This window comes from Cannabis sativa, chromosome 7 (genome assembly GCF_029168945.1).
Source record: "Cannabis sativa cultivar Pink pepper isolate KNU-18-1 chromosome 7, ASM2916894v1, whole genome shotgun sequence".
Taxonomy (NCBI): domain Eukaryota; kingdom Viridiplantae; phylum Streptophyta; class Magnoliopsida; order Rosales; family Cannabaceae; genus Cannabis; species Cannabis sativa.
Window position 1 is genome coordinate 1,002,633 of NC_083607.1, and position 13,587 is coordinate 1,016,219.

The following is a 13,587-nucleotide window of genomic DNA, read 5'->3' on the forward strand; positions in this document are numbered from 1 at the left end:
AAAGTAAAAAAATACCGCCTAGCAGTATTTTTGTAAAAAAATAGTAAAAATTAATATACCATGTAAATTTTCCAAAAAATGGTAATTTTGTAAATATTGTAGAACATGCCCAGTAATGCCTAAACATACTCCATTACCCCAAATCATTTATTAGGCCCATAAAATGCCAAGGCCCAACACTATTTATATAATTTACTATTAAAATTAATATATTTAATTATAGAGGAAATTACACTATATATTTTTTTTATATTGTCCTCTTTTATTTTTACCTTCTTTTTTAAAATCTATCATTTTTACCTCTTTTTTTAAACATTGTACCAATTTTGCCCCTGTCACTTCAAGATACTCTCCATGTGATTCTCTTATGTAAGGGTATTTTAGGTACAATACATATAAAAAGAGGTATGTTTCAAATAAATATAAAATTAGAGGTAAATTTGATTAATTGATGAATAAAAGATGCATTTTTCAACTTACCCCTTAATTATAAACAAAGTATTGGGATCGAATACTCAGTTGCACGAACACCTTAATGTTTCATAGCAATGTTTCATCTTTTTCTTAACATTATAAATTATTCTTAATTTTTTTGAGAAAATGTGTGAGATGACTTCTTAAGTATAATGACGATAATATATCACACCACAATATATATATACATGTAAAAAAAGTGTTTAATTTGTGTATATTTCAAAAACAAAAACCTTATTAGTACAATCAAAAGTAACCAATAGAAATGAGGAATAAAAATGAAATATAATTATGAAAGTCTTTGAGCTCATATTTGTAATTTTCTTTGGTTTATTTGATAATGAGTATTATTCCATAGTTTTTGCTTTAGTCAAAGAACAATTTTTATTTTGTTTACTTTTGCAAAAGAGCTTTTTGCAATATGATACTTTTCTCTTTTTTTTTTTTTCAAAAAAAAAATAAAAAAAATAATAATAAATAAAAATAAAAGAATGAGAAAAAGGTTGAGACAATTAGTTCAAAGCCAAAAAAAAACCTTGTAATTTCTTGAGAAAATCATGACCATTTTTAAAGCCTCATTTTTGTATAGACACATTTTCAAATTATTTATATTTATTCAAATTAAAATGTTAGATTCTCACTTAAAATATTAAATGGTTGATAATAATGACACATTTTAGTATTTAAAAATAACTTGCAATTTGAATTTAGGTTTATTATTACTCTATATATAAAACCTCATCTAAATACCAATAGATATTTTATAGAGTAAAATAGAATCATACTAACTAAATCTTATTATGGAAAAATATCATATTATTTCATTTTTAGATTGTCCCAAAAAAATATTAGAATTAACTTTCATTTTCTTAATTTATATAGTATAAATCCCAAATATATTTTTAATAGGATATTAACATTAAAAATAAAAAAAAATCCCATAGTCTTATGTCACAAAAAGGGAACTTATTTCTTCTTAAAAGAAAAGAATAAATAAATACCTTTATCTTTAGGGGGCGTTTGGTACGAGGTGTTCAAAATAATTTGATTATAGGGAATATTATGAAGGAGAATATGATTGTAGAGAAATGTGTAAACAGTGTTTGGCTGTGTAGGGTAATATGTAATCATATTCCTGTTAATTAAATAACACTGTTTGGTTGAGTACAGTAATCTTATATATTATTTAAAAAAATTAAATTAAAAAATATTTTTTATTATATCTATTTAATGTTAATTATACTTAAAAATAAAATAATTATTCATTAAAGAAATTTAATTATTAATTAATAAATATTAAATTTTATTGTAACTTTTATTAATTAAAATAAATATTTTTATATATTTTGTCACTATGTTATTTATTTTTATTCTCTATGTCACTTATGTACACTATCCGCATAAAATTATGTATAATGAATATATATATATATATATGTTATTGCTAATAATATAAAAATAACTTAGTTAAAAAAAAAAACTGATCTCATTGACTAAATATATATCGTAATAATCATGTAAAAAAATATATCATAATATTTTGTTTATGATAAATGATATTATTATAGGTATTTAAATTTATTTATTAATTCAAAATGCTATTCAAATTAATATAATGGAAGGTAATGATTCAATCCTACTTTTTTTAAGGTATCAACATTACCCTCCTCAAGGGTAGTTGTATTACTAAGGGAATAACATTCCAAGACTAAACTCTCAAAACAAACAAGGTAATGTTTCACATTACCATTCCCTTACTAGCATCACCCCCATTCCAAACAGCCCCTTAATATCAAACATTTATTTCGACAAATCCCAGATAAAATTGTATATATAGTAAGATATCAAGAATTTTAAGTACATCTATATTTTATATCTAAAAAGAGAACCTATACATATCTTCTAATTAAACAAAAATAGAATAAATAAATACATTTCCTTATCTTTAACATCAAATATCTATTTTAATACCTTTAGTGAAGAAAAATTTCAAGTGCATTTTTGTACAAAAAAAAAAGGAATAAATAAATACATGCCTTTAATTTTAATATAAAATATCCTTTCAATAAATCCCAAATAACTTTTTTAAATATAGTAATGTATCAAAATTAAAGATAAAAAAAAATCAAAATTAATTTAAATATATATATAGATTAGTCAACTCTCTCTCTCTCTCTCTCTCTATTTTTCTCTTTCTTTGTTCAAAGATGGATGAGATTGAACACAAGTACATAGATGCAAAAGGAGGAGCAAAGCTTCACATAGCTGAGATTGGAAATGGTATTATCAAAAAATTATTTAATTTTAACAAAAATCATCTTCTTCTTTTTTTCTTTATATAATATAATATATATATATTTATATATATGTGATTTAATTATGTGTATTTGTTTTGTGTTGTGATAGGGTGTAGTAAAGTGGTGATATTCATCCATGGATTTCCAGAAATATGGTACTCATGGAGGCACCAAATGGTTGCACTTGCTCAATTTGATTACCATTCAATTGCATTAGATTTGAGTGGCTATGGCCTATCATCAACTTCAAAATCAAACTCAAATTCAAACCCATCTTTCTATCAATTTGTAGATGACATACTTTCAATTCTTGAGTTTTTCAACTTTGATAAGGTAATTAAAGCTACTATTTATATAAATATTATGTATATATATATATATTTTTTAAATGCATGTGTGTGAGTGTTAGTGTAGGATCTTGTCTTATTAAATTTGAATTTTTCAACATTATTTTTGTTTTGTGTATTTTGATTGGGGTGGTGCAGGGGCGGACCCACTAGAAAGCGAGGAGGAAAGTTACCCTCTAAAAAAATCGAGAAAAAAATGTATATGTATTTTAGTTAGTTACGATATATATTTATAAATATAATATTAGCTTTGGTGTAATGGTTCAAATCTCACTAAGAACACTTTTTTCTTCTTTTCAAATTTACTTTTGTTCCTATCTTAATATAAATTATGTTCCTCTCTCTTTAAATTTTGAATTCGCCGTTAGGGTGGTAAAATGTACTTTAAACTCGGTTTAATTCATTTAGGCTTCTAAGTGTTAGATTAATAAAGTCTTGGTCCAATAGTTATGGAGACCACAAAATGTACTTTCACAAAACAAAATTCACTTTTTCCATATGTTTTTACATCTTATTAACTTAGTTTTAAAATACATAAGAGTATAGAAATAAAAGAACATAAATTTATAAAGACTACAACTTATAAAAGCATTATAATTTGATCCCCCATTATTTACTAAGTATGGAATATGGATCAATGTTTGCTTCTAGTTCTATTGTATTTCTTCTTATTATTTTTATTGGTTATTATCATTGGTTAAACAGGTTGTTTTAGTAGGAAAGGACTTTGGATCATGGGTTGCCTATCTATTTTGTCTAACTCATCCAACAAGGGTTGCCGGAGTCATATCACTCGGTGTACCTTTCCTTCTTCCTAATCCTCAACGCTACAAGAACTTTTCGGAAGGTTTCTACTTGTCCCGGTGGAAGGTTAGCAAAAATAGCCTCGCTTTTTTATAATCACTTTGTATTAGTATAATATCTTTTTGATAATTGTTTACAAAATAACTTTCCAGACACACTCGATACTGATGGTTCAAATCTTATTTGTTCACACTTTTTTTATACTTGAATTTGACATAATAAGAGTTTTGAATTTTGATATATGATTACAGGAATCTGGAAGAGCTGAAGCTGATTTTGCTCGTTTTGATGTGAAAACAATTTTAAGCAAAATATATATTCTCTTCTCTAGACCTGAAATTCCTATAGCAAGTAAAGATAAAGAGATTATGGATTTGGTGGACTTAACTAACACACCTCTTCCTCCTTGGCTAACCCAAGATGATCTCGAAATTTATACTACGTTATATCAAAATTCTGGATTTGATTCTCCAATGCAAATTCCTTACAAGTAAGCTTATCATTTATATTCGATCATTCTAGATATCACTAAATTTTTCTATATCATTTTGTCTTAATCAAACTATTCTTATTTGCATTGCAAAGGGAACGACACGAATTCAAAATAAGTAATCCAAGAATCGAAGTTCCAAGAATGTTGATAATGGGAGGAAAAGACTATTTTCTTAAGTTTCCGGGAATAGAGGAGCATGTGAAGAGTGAGAAATTGAAGGATTATCATGTTGGTGGTTTGGAGATTAAGTTTTTGGAAGATGGAACTCATTTCATGCAAGAGCAATTCCCAAACAAAGTGAACCAATTCCTCATCACCTTCCTAAAAGACCATGTTCAAATCTAATAGACTTAGAATTTTATTATGTCTCAATTTCTATTTTATGTTGTAATGAACACATTTTATAATAAAAACCTACACAAGATGTGTGTGACATAAGAGATGACTCAACTTTATGCAACAATAAATGATAATAGTAACAACAACAAATAAATGCCCTTGCCTACCTACTAAATACCAACTCCCAAACTTTCAATCTTGGATTGTAATTATTTATGGTTAATTTTTTCTCAACTACTTTCTACTATATCTTCAATATTAACTCCCATTTCCTAATTAGTACCAATGAAAAAAACCCTTAATACCAACTACTAAACATTCAAATTTGGATTGTAATTATTTATGGTTAAATTTTTTCAACTACTTTCACTTCAACATTAACTCCCATTTCCTCATTACTATTTCCTACCAATGTAAAAAAACCCTAATAATCAAATCTTTCATTGTTGCACATTAAGATTGAAAGAAACCGAAAAACCCTCATTCATCCCCATCCCCGAATCGAAAGGTTTTCTTTTCGGGTTTAACCAACAATGCTCAGCTTCAAAACCACCTGTCTTCCCCTTTCATTCAATATATTTTGCTCATGAAAAGAAAAAAGGGTTAATACAAACACAAATTACATTTTGCATTGGCTTTTTTTTATGCTATCATTTTTGTATACAATAATATCTCCTTCCTCATCAAATTGGTGAGAAACCCCCCCAAAAAAAAGACCCTACAAAAGAATGAAATAGAAAAAGATACAAAAATTATAAAGAGAAGAAGAAGAAGAGGGAACACATGTCAACTAGACTGTAATTAACACAGGATTGGTCAAATCTTATACGAATTATGATGCAACAGACCCAAATCTCTGGTGGTCGTTTCTCGTAACAACGAAAGAGTTGTATTCGGGAATATGAAGGGTAAGAGTCTGTACAGAATCTCAAGAAGTTTTCTCAGGGTATCCTACACGATTCGATTACTTCGCTCACTGCTTTATGAGTCTCCGGGGATATCATGTTTAATGACAAATGGAATGCCTAATATTCACACAAACAGGAAAAAAGATATTCAATTCGATATCTATATTCTAATGTGCCATTTATGACTGTTTGATTGCCACAAAATTAAAACAAACTCTTACCACAAATCTGTCGAGAACAGGGACAACAATCGACAAGTTGTGATCCGGGAGACAGTCGGCTATAGAGTCCCGTATGCTCTTACTGTATTAGATACCAAACAAACTTTGCATTGAGAATATGTTTAAAAGAGCTGAATAAGGGGAAAGGGGAAAAAGACCGAGACGAGACAAACCTTTCTGTAGATAGGAATGCTAGAAGCAATGCTGCATAAGCTTCAACTATCATTTTTTCGGCTTCTTTTTCTCCTTGCACCAGTGCTGCTTCAACCTCGTCATTCTGTAAGAAATGCAAGAACATGTGAATACCCGAATAAGGAAATGCATTCTGCTCAAGTCTTTTTGAACCGAGGCACCCCAGTACATTTTAACGTTTCTAAATTCGGCAAAAATATGTTACTCACCTCTTGCAAACATTTCTCTTCCTGGGCCACCTCGCCTGCTCCTTGGTTGGCCAAAAAGATGGAGCAGAGTAGAGGAATTACATCCTTGCTAGTCAGCTCTTTAAAACCTTCTGATTTATGCAATTGTACACTGGCTGATGCAAGCCGTGATCTGTGGAAAAAAATATAATCGAAAGCTTCAATTGGCAGAAAACATTTTAATTTTAATTTACACACAAAAGTTGTGAGAATCTAACTTTTTTAAACCAAACAATGTTCATTAGAAACAATATGGCATTTAAAAAAACCTCAAAAAATGATTAGAAGAATAACCTGTTTTGACCGTCCTTCTCTACCAAGTTCACGAGAAGGCCCAAAATAGCAACAAGAAAATCTAGTTCTTGATCACTTAAACGATTATCAACATCAACAGGTGAACCATTCGTTTTTATCTCCTTGGAAAGAGATGAAGACGAGCTAAATGAAGGGAAGTGGCCAGCAATCAAGGAGCACATTATCTCGAGTCCTCCACAGGCAGCAATTTGCTGACAGCCAACAGGATTGTCATTTGTCAAGTTCATTAGAACCTGTGAAGAAGCCACATAAGTCTTATCCCATGGTAAAGCAAACTATAATAAAAAAAAATAGCTCAAAAAGAAAATGAGGCTACATATAAGGACATCCCAACTACCAAGGAGTACCACAGGAGTAAGAATGGACTTACTTTCACAGCAGTAAGAAGACAGTCCGCTAAGAGAATGGACTCTTCACTGATAGCAGAAGAGCAGGAAGCTTCTTGCGAATGATTAGCTTCTCGATTAATTGATTCCTGTTGACTCATTATTATTTGAGCCACACAATCCTCAACAAGTTCTCTTTCTCTGCTCAGTTCCCCACTTTTTTTAGTACGAGATGTAGTTGGCTTTCCATATAGTGCTTCCCACTTAGATGGTCCAAAGTCGTCTTCGTCAAATGCAAAAGGATCTTGGTCCTCCTCCAAAAGTTCAGATTTTATATCTTCATTATTATACAATCCTTGGACGATACCAAGATTTTTTCTAGAACCATTCTTAAGTTTATGCATACCAAGTAAACTCCTAGATGTTCCACTGCATGAGCTGGATGAAGAAGATTTAAGTCTTGTCCTTACTGAACAGGAATCATTCATTGAGGTGCTCGTAGTTTCAGAATTAGAACAATCCAACCGTGAAGAGGACAAAAATTGATTACCCCGACTTATATTGAAGCTTTTGTCAGAGAAAATCTTCTCTGGGCTGCTTTTAATGGGATCAAAAAATAAATCCACATCGTCATTCCCTGAAAATTGAAGCATCAGCAAATCAACTTTAAAAGTCTTATATTTTGCTTTTCTATTGATATTGCTGACTATAATGAATAATCCAGAGCACTTCATATTCATCAAATATTACCTTTAGAGCCGGTAATTGAAGCAAACTTTTCTTTAGTTGAAGCCACAGCAGAAGTTTTGAGTAAATAAAGATCTGGGAATTAATGCAAAGGTTAGCATTCTTAGCTTTATGAGTACAAATCAGACATTGATAAAAAATAAGTACCGCTTTGTGCATTCTTAGCTACCTGATAGAATCTTAATGACACTCATAACAAGCTGTGTAAACGACAGGGGGCTCCCCGATGAAGGTATGTTGCGTTTCATCCTAAGTAAATGGTGCTGTTACAATAGCAGAAATATGAATATTCATTTTCACTTTCATTATGCAGAGAAAGCCAAAGTCTAATCAAGCAGAAGAGAGTACCTGATTTTCACTGCTTAAGAATGTTGCATTCTCCATGATCTTCAAGCATTTCAAAAGCAAGGATAAGCTTTGCATATCTATTTCGAGTTTTACATCCTGAGTAGATGGTAAGCCATCTTCCATCCAACTCTGCATATAAATATGTATATTTAAAGAACACAAATGATGCAGCAGAATACTTCATAGATACAGAATGAATACAACTTTTATTGCAATTCAATTTTCAATCAACAAAGGTTTTGTTTCTTATTTTCTCTAAAAATAAAATTGAATGAACGAACAACTAACAAATTACAAGAATTCAAAAAGTTTTTGAGGTATGCAGACCGAGGTTGGCTACAATGAAAACTTCAACTAGAACCCTAAAATTATGTGAATGAATTTTACAAAATTAATCACCAATATTAGATGTCTTAATCAATAATGATTAGTGCCATATCACAAAACAAAATTAGTCAACCAAGAATACACTTTACAAATCTAATCACCTATTATGATTATTTCTGCTCTTCACAACTTAGAGCATTATGAACTCTAAACTAATCACCCTTTCTTTAATAAAAGTATTTGTTATTTATAGTTAAAGGGAATTAACTTGACCCTTTCTTTTTAATATATAAAATAGTGAGATCAAACTAACATACAAGTTCACACCTCCATATCGGAATGACAAGTCATGGCAACCTCAAAGACAGCATCAAGTCCTCCAAGCTCTCGCATTTTTTCCTTAAAGTTGCCCCCAGTTTTCCTTACTGTCCCAGTGGTTTCTGATTGGCCACATTCAAGGCAAATAAAAGAACATCAGCAACAGATAACGGAAAATCTAGTGGCAAATAAAAAGCATGACTAATGCTAACAATATAGAATTCAGTGATATACAACAGAGCTTAAATCCATGGCATTAACAAAGAACACAAACCTTCAAGAGATATGGTAGATAAACATGACTTCTCCATGGTCAGCAAAGCTATCCATTTTGGACATAAGTCTGGCTTTTCCATGCTACTATCATCCTTATCACTATCACTCGATTTTATCTCCTTGCAACTCACAAGAATTTCACGAACTTTGGAAAAAAGTGCAGCAGAACTGGAGTCTAATTTTTTCTTGGTGTTTTGCAAAATGTCGGTGCGTAATGCTAGAAGCTTACTACCAATTTTTGGAAGTTTTTCTTCAGTAGCAGTAGACACTATTGGTTTCAACAACCTAATTAGAAATCTAATGCAACTGGGTGATTCCAAAAGGTGCTCATCTTGACCCTGACAGAGAGTAGTAGACAACCCATCAAGACGACTCGAGTTATTAAGAAAAAAAAGTAATAACATTGACTAGAATAAATTAGTTGCAAACTCAAAATGCAACTTACATCACTTGTCAAGACATAAAGTAGACAAGCAGCAGCTAAATTGCTTGCTGAATCATCAAGGTTAAGGCCCAAAACGGCATCAACAATCGTCTTCGCCATCCTGAAAAACAGCACTTTTATAAATATAAACAAATTCACAAATAGAAAGCTCAAAGTCCGCAATTTAATTACAGAGTCATATCAGCTTGATTCAATAACCAATTACCAGTAGAGAGCAATGCACTAATAACAAAGATTCTTTATAAAATAAGAATAGTAAAGGTTGACCTTGAATCAAATCAATACAAAATCTCTAATTTTCTTTCTAAGGTTATATTTCTAGTTCTAAATAAAGATTCTAAACTCATAAATTCAACTGATAATCAACAAAATGAAAAATCTTCAAGTTCAACAACCATTTCCATCTTAAACAAAAACCCCCCACATTCAAATTTCAAAACAAATCAAGAACGAATTCAAATTCACTTTGCTATAATCTCCAAAACCCCAAAAGATCTTGTTTCAAATTCAAAAACCCAAATAAAAAAAACTCTCTAACTTTCTCTCCAAGGTCATAAATTCATCTCACAATCAACAAAATGAAAAGTCTTCAACAACCCTTTCCATCTAAAACAATCAAATTCAAATTCAAATATCCAAAACCCCCAAGATCTTGTTTCAAATTCAAAAACCCCAAATCAAAAACAAAAAAACAAAAACATACCCTTGAGTTCTCAGAAGCCTTCTCTGATAAGCCGTACCACAAATAGACAACAAAGACATCAAACTCGCCCTCCTAATCCTCACAGGTTGATTCTTCCTAAGCCCATCAAGAGCAAAATTAACCTCATCAACATGTTCCATCATCTCCCCAAACTCCTGAGCCTCCATCAAAGTCGAAGTCGCCGCCGGAATACAAGGCCGAAAACTCTTCTCCTGAGTCTCCTCAATTAATTCCTTCTTCTCAACCCTAACCCTCTTAGGTTTTCCATTACCCTGAGACGAATCGAAATCGAAATCGAAAGCAGAAGCAGACCAAGAATCCTGCGAAGAAAAGGGTATACTACCACCACCAACACCACTAAAGAGATGATCTTCCTGAGATTGAGAACGAAGAAGAGAAGGGTTTTCTTCTCCTTCTTGAGATTGAGACAAAGAATCCCTAAAACTGAAAGGGTCTTCTTCTCCTTCTTCGTCGTTAACGGCGTCGTTTAATCCGTCTGAATAGGTTCTGGAAATGCCTCGATTTCGACGGCCGTAAGTTCTAACGATCATGGTTAACGGTAACGGCGGCAACGGCCGAGATACGGCGGCGATTTCCCCAAATTGGGGATTCAGACCCTAAAAAAAGGGGCTTTTTTGCAAATAGAGTGAAATTTGAGGATTTGAATCACAAATTCTACTGAGATTTCTCTCTCTCTCTAGAAAAAATCACAAATTTGAATGGAGAAGAAGAGAGAGAGAGTTTGGTGTTCGAAGCTGAGTTGAGAGCTTTGATTTGATTTTGGATTTTTGAGTTTTGATTTTCGAAACCTGTTTTTAGTTTTTTTTTTTTTTTGGGTGTAAAATTACGGGGGAGGGTTTGAAGTGTAGTGGTTTAATTTGAATTGAATAGGGGTATTTTCGTCATTTAATGTTGTATTACTATTATCATTCACGCCCATTGGAACATATGAGTAGTATGCTTATTTTATTTTTTATTTTTTTTAATAAATAATGAAATTTTATTAATAGTAATTTATTAAAATAATAGTGTTTAAGGATGTTTTTTTTAAATTGGTAAAAACAAGAGCTAGAGTGATACTATAAGCAGTATTATTTGCAGAACGTTTAACAAAATGAATCTCAAAAAATTTGGAATCAATTTACATTCATGAACTAATAAACCAAAAAGAGAAAGCATATAACGACTAGACAATCAGTTTTAAGTTGAACCCTAACCCATTACTTCCTTTTAATCCAACTTAAAGTCTCTAATGCTAAAGATCTCAACCATAGCAGCCTTAATACACCCCAACTTACTAATAGAGAAAGCCTCCATAAAATGACCATGGTAGTCTCGGACCACCCCACCAACACCATACCAGTCCTCTGAAGTAAAAATAGTGCCATCAACATTGACCTGAATCTTGTTAATATGTTGTTTAGACTATGGCTCCAGCCCCACATTCTATGTCAACAGAACTAACAAAGGACCATTCTTCTTTGATTGAGCAGATTTCCATTGATTAAGATTTACTCTAGTCGACATCACTAATTCAAATGCAGAGGAGCTCTTTCCTCTCGAAATTATAGCATTGCGCGCGTTCTAAACAGCCCAACAAACCATGGCTACTTCCTCATGAATCTCAACAATAACAACTAGTAGCAAGTTGCCAAACCAGCTTCGAAACTCCCCAAACGAATAACTTACTGAACTAATCGAAGACCGGTTCTAGCAAGTTTGAGCAAAAGAACAAGAACCTAAAAGGTGAAAAATAATTTCCTCCTCTTGGTTACACATTGGACATACCAAATCAACTGGTACATGTTTGGAGACCAGATGGGATTTCATAGCTAAAGTGTCCGAGAGAGCACGCCAAAGAAACTGTAATCATGTCGTTTAAGCATGTTGATTTAACCTCATAGCACACTGTAATCATGTAGACATATTGTTTAAAAAATATTTAAAATAAATTATGTAAGAATGTTGATTTTTTCTTTTCTAAATGAAAGTATAATTTCGTTAGGACGAATTGTCTAAAAGAATATATATATATATAATATATATATAAATTTAGTAGGAACAGATTTCTCATTGAAAATTCGATCTACAAGAAGTTGTAGCAAAAGTATGAGTAACTTTATTAGCAGAACGATAAGCAAACTAAAAAAAAAACTTCACTCAAACAACTAAACAAGTGTTATTAACAACTAATCCAAACGGAGAGTTATCATCAACTGTCTGCAAATAGCCTCAGCTAGGGCTGAACATTTTGAACGGGTTTGACCCGAACCCGAGCAACCCGCCCGAACCCGAATTAGTGAACCCGCAAAAAAAAAAATTAAAAAAAGTTTCGGGCGGGTTGGGTTCAACCCGGTACCCTTCGGGTGGGTTGGCGGGTTGAGATTTTAGGGGTACCGGGTTTTGGGTTGAACCCGCGAACCCGCCCGCCAACCCGGTTTATAAATATATTATATATATTTCTTTTATTACTCTTTATATATATATATATATAATATGGACTTTAGATTTTTATGGACTATGGATATTGGATATGGATGTATTTTAAAATATTTTAGTTTTCACTTTTATCATGATTCATGAACATGAATATGAAGTTTGATTTGAATCTTTGATAAATAGGTTGTTTGTTTGTTGGTTGGATTGATTATGTATTTTTTTCTTCAATAATAGATACTATGAACAAATTGTTATATTATATATGCTTAATTTAATAAATAAAAGAATTAAAAAAATAATTATTTGAATAAAAAATTAATTTTTTTTAAAGAGTTGACTGAGTTGACCGGGTCAACCCGCCAACCCGCTAAACCCGACCAACCGAAACCCGCCAACCCGTGACCCGCCAACCCGCCAACCCATGCCCTATTCGGGTCCGGGTTCGGTTTCAATTTTTTGAACCCGAAACCCGTGAACCCGAAACCCGCCAACCCGAAACCCGGTAAACCCACCCGATGTTCAGCCCTAGCCTCAGCTACCACTGAACAGATGTTTCTTACACTATCGGTGGCCATTTGTTATCCTTAATCCAATTGAGAGCCTCTCTAATGCCCATAATTTTAGCCAACTTAGGTTTCACCCACATCCACTTCACAACAAATGGTATGAGCTTCAACGAGATTGCTCACGTGATCACAAGCTACTAAGCAAATGTCAAACTGATGAGTCGCAACAAACAATGCAACATCAACATTTATATTGGTTTACTTGGACATTCTTTCATTGTTCAAGATACAATTTGCTAAAGTAACCACATTATTCACACTTGAAATCTTCTTGTTCCAAACAAATTTATATCGAGCTCACCAAATAGCTCAACATATCAAAGCTACCATGCCTTGCATCTTCTTACCCACCCGAACTCCAACCTATAACTAGAAGATTAATACATACATTATGTAAGAAGTTATAATAAAAATTAAAAATATTTATTTCTCGAGTGAAGGGTGCATGTGAAACTAAAATCCATTTTAATGAGTT

General features: G+C 31.9%; 2 protein-coding genes across 2 annotated transcripts; one reads left to right on the forward strand and one right to left on the reverse strand.

The window, feature by feature from the left end:
• Positions 1-2,627: 2,627 nt before the first annotated feature.
• LOC115696865 (uncharacterized) lies at positions 2,628-4,853 on the forward strand. Its single transcript, XM_030623749.2, has 5 exons — positions 2,628-2,754; positions 2,881-3,104; positions 3,824-3,988; positions 4,174-4,412; positions 4,508-4,853. Exons 1-5 carry the CDS (start codon positions 2,682-2,684, stop codon positions 4,758-4,760), a joined length of 954 nt encoding a protein of 317 aa, XP_030479609.2. The 5' UTR covers positions 2,628-2,681; the 3' UTR covers positions 4,761-4,853.
• Positions 4,854-5,357: 504 nt separating this feature from the next.
• On the reverse strand, positions 5,358-10,955 carry LOC115696864 (wings apart-like protein 1). The gene is made up of 13 exons (XM_030623748.2): positions 10,108-10,955; positions 9,405-9,504; positions 8,958-9,297; positions 8,693-8,805; positions 8,039-8,167; positions 7,860-7,953; positions 7,694-7,765; positions 6,988-7,580; positions 6,597-6,850; positions 6,285-6,435; positions 6,057-6,160; positions 5,884-5,965; positions 5,358-5,779 (listed from the first exon to the last, which is right to left on the reverse strand). The coding sequence occupies exons 1-13, from the start codon at positions 10,656-10,658 to the stop codon at positions 5,696-5,698; spliced, it is 2,667 nt and encodes an 888-aa protein (XP_030479608.2). The 5' UTR covers positions 10,659-10,955; the 3' UTR covers positions 5,358-5,695.
• Between the last annotated feature and the right edge of the window lie 2,632 nt (positions 10,956-13,587).

Coding starts and splice junctions, on each gene's coding strand:
- LOC115696865 (XM_030623749.2), top strand. CDS start 2,682: ATGGATGAGATTGAACACAAGTACATAGATGCAAAAGGAGGAGCAAAG. Junction 3,105..3,823: donor AGTTTTTCAACTTTGATAAG/GTAATTAAAGCT, acceptor TTGGTTAAACAG/GTTGTTTTAGTAGGAAAGGA. Junction 4,413..4,507: donor CCAATGCAAATTCCTTACAA/GTAAGCTTATCA, acceptor TGCATTGCAAAG/GGAACGACACGAATTCAAAA.
- LOC115696864 (XM_030623748.2), bottom strand. CDS start 10,658: ATGATCGTTAGAACTTACGGCCGTCGAAATCGAGGCATTTCCAGAACC. Junction 6,161..6,284: donor AAGAGAAATGTTTGCAAGAG/GTGAGTAACATA, acceptor CATTTCTTACAG/AATGACGAGGTTGAAGCAGC. Junction 5,966..6,056: donor GCATTCCTATCTACAGAAAG/GTTTGTCTCGTC, acceptor TATCTAATACAG/TAAGAGCATACGGGACTCTA.